Raw genomic sequence first — 18,542 nt, forward strand, 5'->3', positions numbered from 1 at the left:
CCCGGGCCCCGGGGAACTGCTGCGTGGAGGACGGGAGGGCACCAGGAACCCTCCGCTGCCCCCTGGGCCGACCCAGGAGATGCTCCAGGGCTGGTGGCCCAGGCCCTGCGGTGGGGACAGCCACCGCTCACCCCGCCCCACACTTCCATCGGCCCCAGCAGAAAGCGACCAGACAAGGTGTTCTGCTGTACTAATGTATTCCATCTTTCAAAAAGAAAGACATGATTTTAATATTACTTAACAATATGTTAAAAAAGTAGCCAGGCGGCCTCCGTGTTAATACAGTCGGACACTCTCTAACAGACTTGATGGTGTGAGTACTGGGTGGGTTTTGTTTTTGAACTTTCTCATTCTGCAAAGGGGTCTTACACAGCTGGCTACAAGTCGGGGGGTCAGACACAAACAGCGCGACGTGTACACTCTTAACCAGTAGATTGTGGAGAACGGATAGCGCCCGCCCGCCCCCCGCACGCCTCGGGTGGGAGCTGAGCGGCGGCGACGGCCCGGCGGGCAGGGACAGATGACAGGACAGGGCGAGATGCAGAGGCGACGGAGCCACGTGGATGCTGCACTCGTCCCGGGCGCGGTGGGGGGCGCGGCGGTCCGCCGGCCGAGGCGGGCTCACAGACTGCGCAGAGCGGACGGCGCGTCCTCCGTCGGGGGGTCTTGGGGGCGGTGGCCCACCCGGCACAGCCTGGGCGAGCACGGCAGCACCGGGGCCTGGACCCCACCCGCGCGTCCCTCTCCGGGTGGCCCTGGTTCAGTGGGCAGCAAAGGTGGCTTTCTTCAAGCTAAAATTGGACCAGTTGATGGACAGTCTTTGCCGGGTCTGTCTGGCGGAATCCAAGCAGAATCTGGAAGACAAGAGGCCTGACGGTCACAGGGGGACACGTGCCTCTCCAGCCGGTGTCCCCCCGGGAGCTCAGTGCACGGCTGTCCTGGGCCCCCGCCCTCAGGATGCTAACTGGCGCCCATAATGTTCACTGGCACTTTGCCAATCTCTATCAACTCGCTCCGGGGGAAGTCCCCAAGGAATGTGTGGTGAGCCTGGCCGCCCCGCCGGGCTCTGCGGCCACCTGTCCGCCCTTCCGACGCGCTGAGCCCGGGAGAAGCCGGCCTGCCCCCGCTGTGCCACACCCAGGTTTCCACCGTGCGACAATAACGCACGCCTGTTCCTCTGCCGTCCCCAGGGGACAGTGCGCAGGAATGGCTGCAGGTGGAGGCAGCCTCGCCATCCAGCTCTGGAGCACAAACTACACACTAAGCAGCGTATGAAAAACCACAGGCGACAACACAGTTTTTGTTAAATGAAGGAGAGAAACTTTCCTGCAGGAACCTGGGCCTTCGTGACGGCTGAAGTGCTCGCCTTCTCAGCTCTAATTTGGGTGGCAGAAATTTGAATTAAACCCGAAAATGGTTACAGTTGTCGCTCGCCCTAGATGAAACCGCGTCTGCCCGCGGCGGTGACACTGACCGCGTGCGTCCCGGTGGAGGGAAGGGCTGTGCCAGCTCCCAGAGCCCGGTTCTCTTTCCCCGAGTCCCAGCAATGTCACCTTGGGAACCTCCTGGAAGCTCCCACTTCTGCCTCTACTGTCTCTCCTCACCGCTGGCAACATCCTCCTGACATCTGCCGGGTCGCGTGTGCCCCACCTGCTCCCCACGCAGAGGCCAAAGCTCAGAGGCACAGCCGCCCCCGCCCCCGCCCCTCAAGGAACAACTCGAACCCGACCAGAGCGAGCGTCCCGCAGATCCCGCAGCACAGGGCACGAAGGCCCCGCGTGCCCCGGCTCTGCCTGCTCCCACCCCCGGCTCCGGCCCGCGGAGCCCGCACCACCGCCCGCAGGCCTGTGGACCACCCACGCCCAGCGCACGTGTAGCGGCACCTGGACACAACCCAAGAGCCCCAGGTCAGGAACCCAACACGCTAATGCGGGGTACTGCCGTCTCCTCCTGGAGCCACCATCCTGGGTGTGGCCTCCGCGGGGGCTGTGTGTGCTCACCCCTGCACTGGAGGGACCAGGCCGCACAGCCTCCTGTGGCTTCTGCACTCAGCATGGCGTCTGTGCATGGCCCCCGCCCCCAGGCGGCGGTCACTCCTGCGGCCGTAAGAGCAGAGTGCGCAGGGCGGACGGACGGATGCAGCCCTTCCACCCGTGGGGTGCACGTGCAGCTGCGGGGCTGTTCTGTGGGGGTGAGCAATCTGTGCACCCAGGAGCCGTGGGGACACTGCTCCCTGCCTTCCCGCGGGTGACCGGGCCGCATTTGCTCCCCGGCGGCCAGTCAGGCCGAAGGCCTCATGGCAGTTTCTGTGATGCCCACCGTTCCGTCCCCACATCTGTCGACGGGCCTTTTTCTTACAGGTCTGTAATATTTCTTCACACATCTTGATCCTGATCCTCTGTGATGTGTTGCAAATGCTGCCTTGCTTTTGCTTTTTTTAAAATCTTTTAATTTAGTTTCAAGTATACAGTGCATTGGTTAGACATCTATGTAGTTCATAAAACGATCCCCCCCAACTGCTGCCTCCTTCCCGACCCTCCACTTAGCCAACGTATTAATTAATGCTGACTGCATCCACTATGCCGCGCTCCCCATCCCCGTGACCATCCATCAGCTAATTTGTACTTCTTTAGCCTTCACCCCATTCTCCCAGCCCCCCAAAGCTCCCTCCCTTTTGTCCATCACCAAACTATCCACTATATTTGTGAGTCTATTTTTGATTAGTTTGTCCTTTTCCTTAGATTCCGCATTTAAGTGAAATCATGTAGTGTTTGTCTTTCTCTGTCTGACTTAAGCACCTTCTAGGTCCAGCAAAGCAGGATCTTTTTCCATCCCCTTCCTCTTCATATGTAGGGGTCTTGTTTTCTTATCGTTTCAGCCACTCTATCTTTTGGTCGGAGCACTTAATTCTTTTCCATTTAAGGTACTTATTGATAGGAATGTAGTTGTTACCATTCTTTATTCCTGTTTTTTGATAAGTTTTTTTTCTTCTTAAAGAAACATTTCCTGTAATACTGGCTTGGTGGGGATAAATTCCTTTAGCTTGTTTTTCTCTGGGAAGCTCTTTATCTGTCCTTCAACTCTAAATGATAGCTTTGCCGAATGAATTATTCCTGGTTATAGATCCTGGGTCTTCATCTTGTCAAATATTTGTTGCCAAGCCCTTCTGTACTGCATAGCTTCTTCTGAGAAATCAGCTGCCAGTCACATGGGTGTTCCTTGTAGGTAATTATTTTTTCTCTTGCTGCTTTTAATATTTTATTTAATCTTTGGCATTTCAATTATGATGTGTCGTGGTGTGGGGCCTCTATGGATCCCTGATTTTTGGAATTCTCGGAGCTCTCTGGGGTTTTATGTCCATTTCCTTCACCGGGTCAGAAAAGCTTTCCATCATTATTTCTTCAAACAGCTGTTCGACATCTTGATTTTCTTCAGTGATGCCAGTCAGACGAATATTTGAAGCCTTAACAGTGTCCCATGTGCTCCTTAAATTATTTTTATAGTTTTGGCATCTTTTTTCTTGCCATTCTGAGTGTCCCGATTGGCTTTCCTGTCCTCTAGATAGGGCATATGATCCTCTTCTTTATTCACTTTCTTTTTTCTTTTGTTTATTCCATTTAATATACTTCTCATCTGAGATAACGTGTTCGTCATTTCAGACTGGTGCCTTTTTATAATTTCCATTTTTATGTTTTTTATCTGTTTGTTGAAGTTCTCTACACTCCCCAAAAGTTCACCGAGCATCTTTATAACCAGTGATTTGAACTCTGCATCTGTTAGATTCTTGACTCCACTCTATCTGGATCTCTGTTCTGTTTTCTCGTATGGCTTCTGCTTCTTTGTCTTCCCATTTGGCTGCCTTTCCGTGTCTGTTTCTATGTACTAAGCAAAGCTCCTAAGTCTCCCGGTCTTATTAGTGCGGATTTGTGTAGCAGGTGTCCAGTGGCACAGTCCTGAGGGGGGTTCAGCTGCAGGCCAAATTAGCCCAAGCCTCTGCCCTTCCGGGGCCACCTGTTAAGATACAGTAAGCAAAATCCACAGATGTTGTGCTTACAGTTGCTTCAAAAGGCCACGCCAGAAACCAAGGCCAGCTGCTTCCAGTGTTGAGTTTAGGCACTGCTCAGCAAGGAGCACGTGACTCTCGGAAGACACACCTGGATGTGGCTTGGGTGGGGCCGCGAGTTGGGGGAGGCGGGGTTTCAGGGAATCCTCTTGGGCGGAGCGCTCTCTGTGATCCAGTCTGATGACGTCACGGCTATGGCGCGCTGTGTCCTGCGCAATGGTAGGGTGCAGGGCTCAACGGGGAACAGTGGATACCGCCTGCACCTCTGCACGGAGAAAGTCTCGCCTCAGCCCTCACCCCGACAACGTCTCCCTGTAAGTCCCTGGTGGCCCCTGCGCGCAGCCGAACGGGCGCTGGTGCTCAGAGCGAGCAGGTCCGTCACCGCGACAATCCGCTCGCGGACGCGGCCCCTTTAAGAGCGTCTGCCGCTGCGGCAGCCTCCGTCCCTCTCAGCCCCTCGGGCCCCCGACGCCCCGTCCTGCCCTCCGCCGCTGCGGGGTGACGTCTTGGACTTCTGCCTCGTCGTATGGCTGGTTCCTCTAGATCCCCGGCGATGTTTCCTTGCTGCTCCTCGTTTCCGTCACGACTCTGACTTGGTCGCCAGAGGGATGAACAGAGCCTCTGTCATCTGCGCCATTTTTCTTCCGCCCTCTGTCTTGCTTTCTTTAAGGCAAACTGCTGACTGTATTTATCAATCTTCTGTGTTTGGTGCTTTACGAAATCTCCCCTACTGAGGTCCAAAACCATCCAACTGCGTTCCGAAGCGTAAGGCCGCCGTCGACGGCTAAAGCCGGAGCCCGCCTGGAGCGGACCGTGGGCCTGGCGTGAGGTGGGGTCCAACTTCAAAGTCTTCCTCAGACAGGTGACGACGCTCACAGCCCGTCTATGAACATGCCCTCATTTCCACAGTGACCCGCCAACCCGTCTTCTGTCATACTGCAGAGCACCAAAATCCGTGCTGTAGCAACTGTGCCTCCCTAAGGCTTTGCAACAAAAAAGGGCCTCCTCGTCTTTCCCGTCCTCCCAGGAGGAGCTCCGCAATGTTTTACAACGTTTTGGTTTTGTTTTTGTTTTGGCAAAGGTAACACACAGATAGCAGGGTGAATGAAACGAGTGTGTAATTTATGGAACAATTATAAGGCGGAGTCAGTCACGCCACGGGACAGGGCCAGCACCCAGGTGACCCCTTGCCCCGTGCCTTCTTCAGGCACAGCCCTCTCCTCTCCTCAGAAGTAATCGCCATCGTAGCTTTTTACGTTGATAACTTCCTTGCTTTTCTTTGTAGTTTTGACACCTATGTATGTGTCTCTGAACAATATACTTAATTCCTTGAAATATACTTTATTTAGGTGTAATCTGTGTACAACAAACTGCAGCTAGTGTGCGCTCACAGGCTGAAAAGCTGTGGGTCCAGGGAACCGTGGCGTCAGTGGAGACCCAGAACGTGGCCGCGGAGCCCTCGCGTCTCCTTGCTGTCCCGGCCCTGGGCACACTGCGGTGCTTCAGTGCTGGTGTCCGCGGGATGGAGAGCACGGCTCGTTTACCCCGTTCATCTGTTGGGGACATTTGGGATGCTCCCCGTTTGGGGCTGTTGTTATAAACAGAACTTTCGGGAACATTCACGTACAAGCCTTTGTGTGGGCAGACACCCAGGAGGGTAGCTGCGGGTCTGAACGGCAGTTGTGTTCGCCAATGCACTTTAGTTTTGCCTAATTTGAACTTTGTATAAATGGAATATTATGTATAGTCTTGCATTCCATGACTTTTGTTCCTCTTGGAAGATGCGTCCATGCTGCAGATTGCTCTGTTAGCTCCTTCTGGTTGCCATGTAACATGGCACTGTGTGTCTGTATCACAATATATCCATCCCAGCATGTTTTGGAAACTGTGATGTTCCACAAAACCCTTCTTGGGTTTAAATCCACAGGTTTTGGGAAACTCCATAGCTTTATGATATTAACTCTTCCTCTCAGTGAATACAGGAGCTCTGTGATTTAGGTGCTCTTTAATGCTCTTCAGTACAGTTTCACGGTCTTCTGTGCACAAGTCTTGTGCAACTTTAGATTTATACTGCAGAGATTTGGTTGCTATTACAAATGCTCTATTTAAACCAGATTTTTGCATTAATGATGGTACAGAGAAAGATAAATAACTTTTGTCCACTGACCCTATGGCTAGTCCCTTGATAAACTGTTCTCTATATTCCCTTGTAATTTCCTGTGTAGATGATTAATCACCTGTAGAATGGAATTACATTTCCGGTTTTCCACTCCTTAATCCTCTGACTGTGTTTCTTGTCTTATTGCCTAGGAACTACACGTGGAGGCCGAACAGAAGTGGTGAGCGCTGAGTTCCACGTGTGCTTCCGCACCTTTCCTGTTTTGGAAAACGTTCCCTGTAGACTTCTCCCTCTCTCTCTTTCCCCCCACCGCCCGGTCCCCCCTCTCCCCCCACCCTCTCTCCACCTTCCTCTCCCTCCCTCCTTTTCAGGTTAAGGATATTTCTCTCTGTTACTAGTTTATAATTTTTCTTCTTTTAATTATAAATGGGTGCTAAGATTTTATCAATTTTTTTTTTCGGAACCCACTGAAATGATATGATTCTTCTGTAATATACAAAGGTAGCAAATAGCATTTGTGAGTTTCCTAGTATTAGACAGCCTTGCATTCTTTCTTGTGACGACCCAGTTTGGTTATACACTGCTTTTTAAAATACACTGTTGGATATGGAATGTGAATATTCTCTTGATGACTTTTTACACCTAATATTCATGAGGGAAACGAAGCTGTAACTTTTCTCTTTTTTTTTGGTATTGTGTTTAGCAGATAAGGTATCAAAACTTTAGTTTTCTCGTGAGACAAAGTGGGGAGCACCCTCTCATGCTCCCTTGTCTCTCGTTTCAGTTCTGTCAGAATCTGTGTAAGACTGGATAATCTGTTCTTTGAAATTTCAGGAGAATTCTCTTTAAACCTGTCAGAATGTAGTTTTTTTACTGAGAAGACTTGGGAGTTAGTTACTGCTTTAACTGGTACTGGGCCATTCAGACTTTATTTTAATCGAAAGACTGATTTTTTATTTTATTTAAGTTTTAAAATTAATTACAGTGAGGTTTGTTCCCAGTGTTCTCTTATCGTATTTTAATCTCTATTGTGTCTGTAGTTGTGTCTTCCTTTTACTCACATGTTCACAAAATTAAAGAAATTTTATTACAGAAAACCTCAAACATGCCCAGAATGGCGTGTGGTGAAGAGAACACAGCCATCATCCAACTATGACAACTATTAACACCGCATTTCCTCATCCATCTAATTATGGTATTTTTGTGTGTGTCTCTTTCTATTTCTTGACCAGTGTCTTGAACATTCATTTATCTAGTTAGTGTTTCTAAAGAGTCAAACTTTGGCTTCGCTGGTCTCCTCTTCGTTTGTTTTCTATTTCATTTCTCTTACGTATCATCTCCTTTGTTTTACTTTCTTTGGGTTTATTTTGTTCTAATTTCTCAAGTGAAATCTTTCACTCATTGATTTTCGGGTTTTTAAAAACTTAACTCTAGCATTTAAGACTTTACAGGAAGAGCTTTCAAGAGCAAACATTTTCTGCATTCCACAGGTTTTCGTATGTGATGGTTTCACTATCTTTTAGTTCTGCAGATTTTAAAACGCCTACTGTGATTTCTTAGTTGGCCTGAGAGTTATTTAAAATTATGTGCTTTTTGATTTCCAAGTATTTATGGATTTAAAAATGTACTTATCTCCAACTTAAATGTGCTGTGGTCAGAGGACACAAATTATACGTGCTCATTCTTCGGAATTTTTGAGTCTTGCTTTCTGAGGCCCACGTCTGTGACTGTCCGTGCGTGCTCAAGGACGCATCTCTCTGGCCCCAGCCTCAGGGCTCCCGCCCTAGGTAAGTGCAGGTCAAGCTGTGCGGGCTTCCACACCTCCACGGTGCCCAGTACCCAGTGGCTCAGCCATTATTCACACAGCCTGGGCCCTCCCACCAGGACGAGGGCTTTGTCTGAGTCTCTGTGCAGCCCAAACAATTCTGCTTTTTGTATTTTGAGGCTACTTCATTAAGTACTTTACATTGAACATTTCTATTCCTAACTGAAACTTTTATCATTATGTAGGTAGCAATCTTCGTTTACTCCTTGTATTAAAATATATTTTGGCCTTCTGAGCCATGCTTCTCTTGCTTCCACTTCTGGAAGTGGACTTTCCTTTCTAATAAAACTTCTACTGAAAAGTAAGTAAGTAAGTAAGTAAATAAATAAATAAATAAAATACATTTTGTCTGACAACAGCTTTCCTTTTTCCTATTTCCACCTTTAAGTGTGTTCTTACAAACAGTATATATACATATATGCATGTGTATGGATATAAAAACGTTAACACACTCTGACAAGCTATTTACTTTTATTTTTGTCTGCTTACTGTCCTGATACAACTGAACCTGTGCTTATCATCTTTTTAAAATGTCTGCTTACTGTACTTTGTATTTCTTTCTTTCTTTCTGCGCTTTGACCTTTTCCCTCATAATTAGCAATTTATAAACCCTATTTCTATTCTTTCAATGTTTGCTCTTGAAATTGAATCATGCCCATTTGGCTTAAAGTGTGACTGTTAAACGTCCTGAACAATAAAGGACTTGGGGATCCTCAGCTCTGCTTCACCCCTGGCTTGTAGACGGCTGCTGTTCAATGCCGTGGGGTCTTTCAGACATAACGTCAATCTGACATCATCACGATACTGTTCCACAGAAAACCTGTTCGCATTTACCTACATTTATCAGGCTATTTCTCATTCCTTCCTGCATGTCAGGCTGCTCTGAGGTCAATTTCCTTTTTTCTTAAAGGATACAGGTCTCTTTGCAGTAAGCTCCTGCAACTTTTTCTTTATTTTGGGTAAGAATAGTTTTGTGGGATACATAATTATTGACTGACAACTTTCCCTCAACGCTATAAATATCACTCCATGGCCTTCTGGTTTCATAGGCTATGATGAGGAATATAGCTTTGTTTGTTTATCCTATTGGCTTATGTTGTGCTTTGGAATTTGTGGATTCATATTTCTCATTACTTCTGTAAAATCCTCAGGTACCGTCTCTTTAAATATTGCTTTTCTGTAGTCTCTCCATTTTTCCCTAGAAGAGGCTCCAGTTAAATGTATGTCGGACTTACTGAGTCTCTCCTCCGAGTTTCTTAACTCCTCATTCATAGTTTTCATTTTCTTTGTGTCCTGGAGCATTCTGGGTACATTTTAAAAATATATCTTCTAGTTCACTAATTCTCTCTTCAGCAGCATCTAATCTATCATCTGTCTGTTAAGGTCTTGATTGTAATAATTATATTTTTCATTTCTAGACGTTTCATTTCTTTCCCCCCAACTCTTGGGTGTCTGAGATTCTCTGCTTATGAGGTCATGCGTGATTTTAAACTCCAAGGTTCTGCCTATACCCAAGAAATACCCCCATTCTATCATCTTCTCCCCAGAGTTCAGGGCAAACTGTCCTACTAATTCAGAGTCTTTTGATTTCTGTACAAACGCAGTCACCATCTGAGAATAATTCCGTGTTTCCCTTCCCCTTTGTTTCTTTTTATGCCTTTACAAACAGAAGTTATAACAGGCATTTTTTTTAAATCTCAAGAGATAGCTTTTAACGTTCCTCAATTAAATATGACACTTACTGTATTTTATGGCTACCTTTCCTTATGTTACAGATGTGACCTTTGAGTCCTAGTTAGAACGGATGTTTAATTTTAGCAAATGCTTGACTACATCTGCTAAGATAAAATACATACACACGTAAATTACATGATAAACATCATTTCCAGAGACACTCAGAATTTTACAGTGTTTCACATGGCTTTCTGCACTGCAAGCTAACTGCTGCTTTTGTGCTTGTGTGTTTCTGTGTCATCTGAAACAAAAAGAGCAAAGCACTTCCAAAGAACAAGACGTTTGAAAATAAAAATATTTTTGTCAAAACTTACACAGTAGATAAAGGATTAATGGACCCGGCACTAATAAAGCAAGCTTATTAGTGACACCGAGCGAATATCTAAAAGGTCGCTTTTCTCCTGAAAAGCATGGCGCATCAGCGTGCTGTAGCGCCGGCACGCGTCAAGACCGCCGGGGGAACTGGGAGCGCAGACGGTGGCCCCGGCCCGGTGTGACCCCGCAGGTCTGGGGGGACCCACGCCCCCGGGCTGTGCGCTGCTCCCGGGCCACTGACAGCCGCAGCCGTTCACTAGTCTTCACACACCAGGGTGGAGCGGGAATGGGTGCATGCTGGGAGTGTGGCCGGGACGAGTGTGGCAGAGTGTGGCAGAGTGTGGTCGGCCTTCGCATGCTGAGCGCGCCCAAGCGGACGGAACTGCTAGGACAGCCGCCGGTGCCAGGGGCGGTCACGCACGGCCACCGTGAAGCGCCAGCATTTCGCACACGGCCCTAACGTTTACCTTTTGAAATGTTCCACTTCCCTCTCCGTCTCGTCCATGTCCACACTGTCCAGGTCGATGTCTTTAGGCAGAAAGACGTCATCTGTGGGAGGAAAGGAAGCAGAGGGTCAGATTACGCGCCGGGCTGCCTTAGCAGGACGCGACTGGTCTTACTTCGACAACTGCACAAACTAAACATTTTTTCTAAAATGAGATTTTACAAGTGGCCAAAGGAGAGCAGATCTGTCTTCCATGCCCACGAGCACCCAGGTCCGACCTGCGGTCACGGACCTGCGCGGCTGCCGAGCAACCGGCCGTGGCTTCAGGTGCCCTGGGACAGACACATTTGCTGGTGCCCGGCCTGGTTCCCCAGTCAGTTGGTCACTGACTCACGATGGGGGACGCCTCGGGCGGACTCTGGGAACCCTAGGGTGCCCGAATCCCTGCTGGAGGGACGGAGGGAGCAGGAGCACAGCTGTCAACGGAAGCTGTAATAAAGCAGGCCCATGGGGAGGACAGCACTGTCCCTTCAAGTGCCCGTCACAGTAAGAGGACACGATTGTACTCAGGACCCAGATGGCGACGTCTACGGGGAGACGGCTCCCGGGGCATCCCGGAAATGGCATCTGAGACTTTTCAGGCCACTCCAGTAAAATGATCCTCTCTGAACACAGGCTGGATGGACAGGGTGACCGCCGACACGGAATCACGGCACGGGCAGAAGATTGGCTCGCCTGGACAGAAGGTTTTCGCTGCATAGGACTCAGGTCCCTGTGGAATCTAAGAGAGTGACCTAACGCCAGGTGACTCAAAGGCCAGCAATGTGAAGAGGAGGAGGATGACGGCGCCCCGCCAGGTGAGAGAAACAGAGAAGGGGTAGAGGTCACCATGTCGGACAAAGCAGAATGTTAAGTCAGAAAAAGGAAACACGACGAAAAGGACTTTTTTAAAAATAAAAGGCAACAATTTACTAAGAAGATATCACAGTTAGGAATGTGCGGCGAGCCACACGGACACCCCGAGTGGAGCAAAGCGACGGGAGAAGCGAGAAAACACGGAAGCTCATTAACGAATGGAAGGCAGGGCAGAAACAAGGGGGCGGAAGACCCAGACCTAGACGACTCATCGCCCCGCCACACGCACCTGACGTCAGCACGCCTCCGACAGGATTCACACCCGTTCCTGACTAAAACACGAAGAAAGGTAGGAATCACCGGATACTTTCCTAATGTGATAAAATAAACACACTATATCCTAAAGCCAGAATCTTACTCGGCGTGGAAACAGCGGACGTTTTTGTCAAGCTCAAGAAAGATACAACAAAAGACAGAACAATCAGACGTGTAAGAATTTGAAAAGCACACGTAAGGCTTTCTCTATTTGCAGAAATGTGCTAAACTACCTGGAAAACCCTAAGGAATCAACCACACTCAAACAGTAACGTAATCCAGTCAGGGAACCGATAGAAAGCTAATTACAGAAACCAACAGCTTTCCTACATACAAAGAACTCGGTAGAGGAGCTCTAGCCAACAGAAATACAATGTGAGTCACAGATGTAATTTAAGTTAACCACGTTAAAAAAAAAAAGAAACAGGTATAACTAATTTTAGTAATATATTTTACTTAAATATATCCCCCAAATTATCACATCAACAAGTAATCCGTATAAAAAATTATATTCAGATATTTTACCTCCTTTTGTTTCATATCAGGTTTTCAAAATCTGCTGTAACATGACACTTACGACTGGCCCTTTCCAGTGCTCAGTAGTGACACGTGACCAGTGGCTACAGCACTTGGCGGTGCAGAGTTAGGAGACAATGGCGGAGAATACCCCATTGAAGTTAAAAACGAGGAAGATTAAATACTTAGCAATAAGCTCAGTAAGAAAGGTGAAAAATCCAAAAAAACTTAAACATCCCTAAAAGGGTATCTACACGAAAGCAGACTTGAACGAACAGAAAAACACCCCCCTTTCTTGGGGAGGACGATCAATATTAAAAGGACATCAACTCTCCCTAAATTATTTAATTAATTTAATGCGATCCCAGCAGAGCTCCCAACAAAATGTTTTTTTAAGGGAGCCAGGCACACACACTGACACTGAAGCTCGTGTGAAGAAGCAAACACAAAAGAACCAACGGGGGATACCGGAAATGAGAAGCTGTGAGTGGAGAACAGCCCTCTGAGTCACCGAAACATACCGAGCCCCCAAAATAACTACATCGCTGCAGTAATGGCACGTGGATAAATGCAGCGGACAAGAGCAGAAGTTCCGGGACAGACACAAGTCACAGGGACATTCAGTGAGGCACAAGGCCACGCCCCGAACCACGGAGGCAACGTGAACCTCTGACGACCGGTGCGGGGACCACTGGCCAACCATTTGGAAAAAGATAAACCTGGACCCATATCTCACGTGACACATAAGAATGAATTCCAAGTGCACCGGGGAGTCAAACGAGAGACGAGAAGCCACACAAACTCCGGAAGAAATGGGCACAGGCCCCTTCGACCTTGCTGTCGGGGTCAAGCTTCCTAACAATTCAGAATCCAGAGGCAATAAAAGGCTGACGGGCTGACTACCTAAGAGTGAAAACGAACAGAACGGAACAGAACTGCTGACGGCTAGAAAGCACCACGAACAGTCCAAGGACAGCCTGTGACCCACGCGAATGACCCGCACACGCCACGCAGGGGCAGGGGGACGTCTCCGGTCTACACAGGGCTCTTAAAAATAGAAAGAAAAAAAATCCAGTGAAAATGAGAAAAAGGAATAGGAAACTCACGAAAGAAGATAAAGAAACAGCTCTTAAGAACACGACCCGACGGCAATCGGAGAAAAATGGCAACGAAAACGACAGAGCAGACGGACTGTGAGTGATGGACGGGCTCGAGCCACGAGCACGCAGCCTGAGGCCACGCGATGCGCGCGGGCGGGGGAAGCAGGCCCGTGGGAAGGCTACGGTGCTACCTAACGAGACCTCCCGACACCGCCAAACCGGGTCGCCCGCGGCGCGGCCCGCGATGGCGCACGCTCGTGCGCGGGAGGCTGTGAGCGAGCGCGACAGGGCCCGTCGTGCAGAGCGCCGGGCGGCTGGGCGAGGGCGACGTGGGGCGACGGCCCGAGCACACGAAGTGCGGACAAAGCCGAGGGCCAGACGGCTTCTCTGGCCACGCTGCCTTCTGTGTAAAAAGCAAAGCACAAGAAACCATGGGGCCCCTGCGGGAAGTGCGTGGGAACGAGATGGAGAAACTAGCATCGGGAGAAGAAAAACAACGGACACAGACAGACTTCAGCCAGCGACCCTCGCTGCCGGGACCGTAGCACGACCACGTGCCTGCACCCCAGGGAGAGCCAACCCAAGCCACCTTTAAAGCCGCATGATCTCCGGGTACAGACAAAGGACCTGTGAAGAAACAGTGGCGAGGGCGGCCTAGGACAGAGTGCGTCACCAGAGTGGCCACATGCGCGGGGTGGCAGAGTCTGAGAAGGGAGTGGGCAGGGGCAGGGTGGCACGGGCGTGGAGGCATCGGGGCGGCTCGTGGTCCTCACGGCAGAAACAACAGAAACGTGAGGGCGCGCACGCATGCCCTGCCTGGCTCTGCCACCTGCGAGGCCGAGAAGCAGGGACGTTCTGGCAGCACCGGTCTGGGCCCCGCAGAGCCACCCTCCACCAACGCAGCCGGGGCTCCTGGAGGAGCGGCTGATTCAGGGCTAGGACGGGGAGAGCGGCAGCTGCGCCCCAAGAGTGCCGGGGTCGAGGGGCCATGCTGAGGGCACCACAGCCAACAGCCCAGCAAGGAGGAGAGTCCATGGCATGGACTGGGAGCCGCGAGGCCTCCCCGGCGTAGGCCGCCGCGTGGGGAAGAAGGGACGCCGCCCACAGCAGAGCGCCGCGTCGGCGAGCACCGGACGTGGCAGTCGCAGCCGGGCAGGGAGGCCTGCACAGGCGCTGACACCAGCAGGGGAATGTTAAATGAAAATCCAGACTCGTCTCCCCGTAAGGCACACGGGCATTCGCCTGACGGTGGAGGGGCCAGGCGGCCGCTACCTCAGCCCAAGACCAGCGATGACACCAGCAGGTGGCCCGCACTACGAAGGCCCCGCTGCCACTGCCAGAAAACACGGCGGAGACGGGCCGTGAACAAGCAGCTCACAAACCTGAGCAGAACCACTCCAAAAATGAGGTGGACCGTCCCTTTTGGGAACATCAAGGTCACGGACTCTAAGGGCCGGGCCAGAGAGACAGGCCATGCGGCCCTGGACAGGATCCCACGTCATGCGGAAGAAAGGGATCTTCCTCTCCACAAAGGACAGTGACGCAGCACGTGGAGAGGCAGGACACGGGCCCACACTGGGAGTGGGAGGCGTGTGGCACCCTCCATCGTGGCACGCCGCGCTCGGCTCTGTGACAGGGGTCCCCTTTCTGTGGACGCGCACGCGGAAGCGGTCCAGGCCTGCCGCTTCTCTGTCGTTTGCTCAGAAGAGCCACGGCGAGGGGGAGCATGGCGACGTGCCCACCCGGGGCTGCAGCGTGCAGGCTTCTCTGCACTCTTCGCGGGTTTCTGGGAAATCTAAAATTATGTCAAAATAACAGAAAAACCAAGAACGGCTCTTTGGCTACTCGTCCCTCCTCGCTGGTGAGGATGGGTCACCAGCAAGTGCTTCCTCATCCTACGACGACACAGACTCAGAGGCACGGCCGGACGGGCCACCCTGCGTCCCCTACTTACCGATGGAGCTGTGGCCTCGGTCTGCCTTCTTCTTCTTGTTTCTCTTGTTCTTGGCCCGGGGCTGCGGGCCGTCGGCCAGCGCCAGCTTGCCGTTCTGCAGGTGTGCACCCTGCAGGTGTGCACCCGGGGAGGCGGGCTCCGCGGGGCCCGGGGCCGGCTTCTCCTCCTTGATGTGGTTCAGCGGCTTCCTGTTGTTGTTGTTGCTATTGACCTTTCGCTCCTCTCTTTTCTGCTCCACCAGGAAAGCGAGGTCGGGCGCTTTCGGCTTGGACTCGGCCTGGGGCCGGGGCCGGGGCTGGCCCTCTGAGGCTCTGGGGGGCTCCACGGGCTTCCTTGCTGGCTCGCTGCTGGCCTTCGCGGCCTGCCTCAGCTTCTGCCGGCCCGGGCTCTCCTTGTGGCGGTGCATGATGTCCAGGAGAAAAGACAGCGTCTCCTGCGGCCTCCCGCTGGCCTCCTTCGTGGGGAGGAGCTTGGAGTCCCTGCTGTCCGTGGGCGCCCCCGGGCCGGGCTCTGTGTGGGGCTCTGTGTGGTCGGCGTGTCTGGAAGGAGAGTGAGGGGAGGCGTCCGGTTCGCCAGTGTGCTCCAGGGGGCCACCGTGGGGGCTTTCAGGGTCGGGCCCCGACTCGGTGGCTGCCTGGGGACCCGCGGGGAGCCTGTCCGACTTGGGGCGCTCTCGGCCCGGCCTCTCCTCCTCCTCCTTCTTCTTCTTCACAGCTCTCAGTTTCCGAAGCTCCTGCAGCCGCTCAAAGTCCTCGTCCTCCGGCCGCTGCTCCCCGCGGAGGTGCAGGTGACCCCGCGCCCTGGCCTCGGCCTCCAGGCGAGCCTTCTCCTCCAGCTGCCCAGATGAAAAGAAAAGGTGACTGAAGACTACGATTTTTAGACAACAGCGGTCTAAAAACTAAGACGTGCAGAAAAATAATTTAGAAATGAATCACAGTTCGAACGTAAACTCTGAGAGGCGCTCTCACAGACAATGAGCTACCACTGAACATCCCTGCCCGGAATGCCGTGTGCTCCGCGGCGGCCAGCCCCCTCCCCGCTGCGGTAAGCACTCACTCCACCTGGCACACTTAAAAAGCTCCCGCCCCATCCCACCCCACCCCGCTGTCCCAGCTGACAACACAGCTGGCGACGTGAGTGGACTGCGCAGGACATGGCTGCGGATCTGTGGACTCTCGGCTGACGCACACGTGTATCACTGGGAGGTGCAGAAATGGGTACTGAAACGTCAACTCCCCGTCTCCCGCTCTGGCAGAGAAACGAAGTTCTCAGCATTTGTTTTCACTGTCACAGAGCAAATGACTTTCTGAAGTACTCGACGTTACACGTCAAATGGACAACGGTCACCGCTGTTGTCTAACGGGGCAGGACAGGACCCTCCACCCGAGGGCAACCTCACGTCTACTCGTGGGCTGCATGCCGGGACCGACTCCGTCTGGGGAGCAGGTGAAAGCCCCTGGGGAGGGCCTGGGCCCAGAGAGGCCAGCGCTTGCAAGAAACTTTGGCAGAAAATACCTTGTGTGGGAAAATTTAAAGATCCTTTCAAGTTTAAATCATTTTTCATAATATTTCAGTAGGTGTTTTTTTGAGACAATTTACTTGTTTTTTAAAAAACTTAAATCTAAAATTATGTTAAATCTCTAACGACCGAGTTTTTAAATATATATTTGACAAGTCCAGGAGAAATTCTTTAGAACCCTTGCTCCGTGGGCTGAGGAGAAGGCGCCCCGAGGGAAGCGCCAAGAGCAGCTCCGGGAGCGCCCAGCGCACAGGCCACAGCGAAGCCAGCCCGGCGAGCTGCCTCCACCTCAAAACCAGCTGGTGGGAGAGACAAAGAGCGGTGTGGGCTGCTCCATGAAACGGGGTGCTAGGTACTGAGCACACGGGCTGCAGCGAGTGCTGAGGGTGATGCACGGCGGGCCTGACAGGGCTGCACCATTAGGTCTGGGTCCAGACCGCCCGCAGGCACAGAGGCCACGAGTCGAGGGAGGGGAGCGCCCCTGAAAAGCACTATAACGAACCTACAAGGTTCTAGTGACTCCTGCGGGGCCACCCGGGGACCCTTGACGCTGCCATACTTCTGGGTGGACCCGCCTCGCTGTCTCCAGCCCTGTAGGAATCTGTGAATCCAGATCTGTTGGGGGCAGGAGTTCCCCAAAGCCCCTCATTGGCCTTGCCAGTCACTGCGGACCTCTCTTGGAGCTGAGCTACAGCAGCGTTCTTCTGGGCGAAGCCACCTGGTAGAAGGCTGCAGGACACGTGGCCAAGCTGCGGTCCGCTGTAGGAGCGTTCTCTCACACCTGTCATTACGTGGGGACCTCGCCTCTCCTCTGAGCGACCCGTCCCACTGTGAGGACTCCTGCAGCCATTCCCAACCCCCGCGAGTCCAGATCTGCTTGCTGAGGTCTGGCCCCCGGAGCCAGACGCGAGGGGGCTGCAACCAGGAAGATCCTGGAGCCGCAACAGGGGCTGAGGGGAGCCCTCCAGGAGAACTCGGGGGCGGGGGGCCCAGAGTAGATGCAGCACCTGCATCGCTGACAGGAAGAAAGGGACACAGTTCCTCAGCCACCAGCACAAACAGTCTTGTTGGACCTTAGGTCAAGTCCAGTCACGGGCAAGCACTGGGCAAACCTGCCTAAACTTGGTAGGTGACTTCTTTTGTGACACCCCACCTCCTGCGATGAAGTGAGAACTGCCCAGCGCTGCCCACAACGGCCATCACCTCACCCTTCCACCGGTGACATCCACGCCGTGTGCCGACCCCCATCTGGAATGGCATGGTCTGATCCCCCCGCCAGTGGGACAAGAGCCCGGGGCTGCCACTCACGCCTGTCAGAGGCTGCTGCTGTGCCCAGGGCGCTGTGTCAGCCTTGTATCCAAGTCAATTCTGCGGCCAGTCTCCAAAGGCCCACAGCCACCCCCACTTCCTCTGCATCCCCAGGACAGAGAGAGGCAGGGTCTGTCACCCCCGCGCTGGCCGGAATGAGAGCTGGGAGGCTCACTTTAGGTCCAGTCACAAAGCCAGGACCCAAGGGGAAGCTGTGTCCTGCAACGCCACTGTAGGGCTTCGCCAGCCTCGGCTCAGGCCACCACGGACCACTGGCGCCGCGTGCACCGTACCTTCCTCTGCTTGTGCCGGGCCCGCTTGGCCGCCCGCGAGCTGCTCGCCGGCTTGGGCCCCGAGCTGTTGATGAACTGCAGCAGGTCCTCCACGCGCCGGTGGTCCACCACGCTCTCCGAGAGCGGGTCCGCTTTCTTCGGCTGCTCCTCCTTCCTCTTGGTCAGCCGCAGGCGAAGCTTT

The 18,542-nt window shown here is 52.4% G+C and overlaps 1 protein-coding gene across 1 annotated transcript in view; it reads right to left on the minus strand.

Annotated features, from left to right (window-relative positions):
• Positions 1-180: 180 nt before the first annotated feature.
• FAM193A (family with sequence similarity 193 member A) overlaps positions 181-18,542 on the minus strand; it is a 55,632-nt gene continuing 37,270 nt past the window's right edge. The window contains exons 15-18 of the mRNA XM_025051842.1: positions 18,362-18,538; positions 15,242-16,076; positions 10,524-10,605; positions 181-854 (exon numbers count right to left, since the gene is read on the minus strand). Coding sequence (XP_024907610.1) covers positions 761-854; positions 10,524-10,605; positions 15,242-16,076; positions 18,362-18,538 — 1,188 coding nt within the window. The 3' untranslated portion in view covers positions 181-760. The remainder of the gene's footprint in view (positions 855-10,523; positions 10,606-15,241; positions 16,077-18,361; positions 18,539-18,542) is intronic.

The sequence above is a fragment of the Pteropus alecto genome, unplaced genomic scaffold (assembly GCF_000325575.1).
Source record: "Pteropus alecto unplaced genomic scaffold, ASM32557v1 scaffold5, whole genome shotgun sequence".
Lineage (NCBI taxonomy): Eukaryota > Metazoa > Chordata > Mammalia > Chiroptera > Pteropodidae > Pteropus > Pteropus alecto.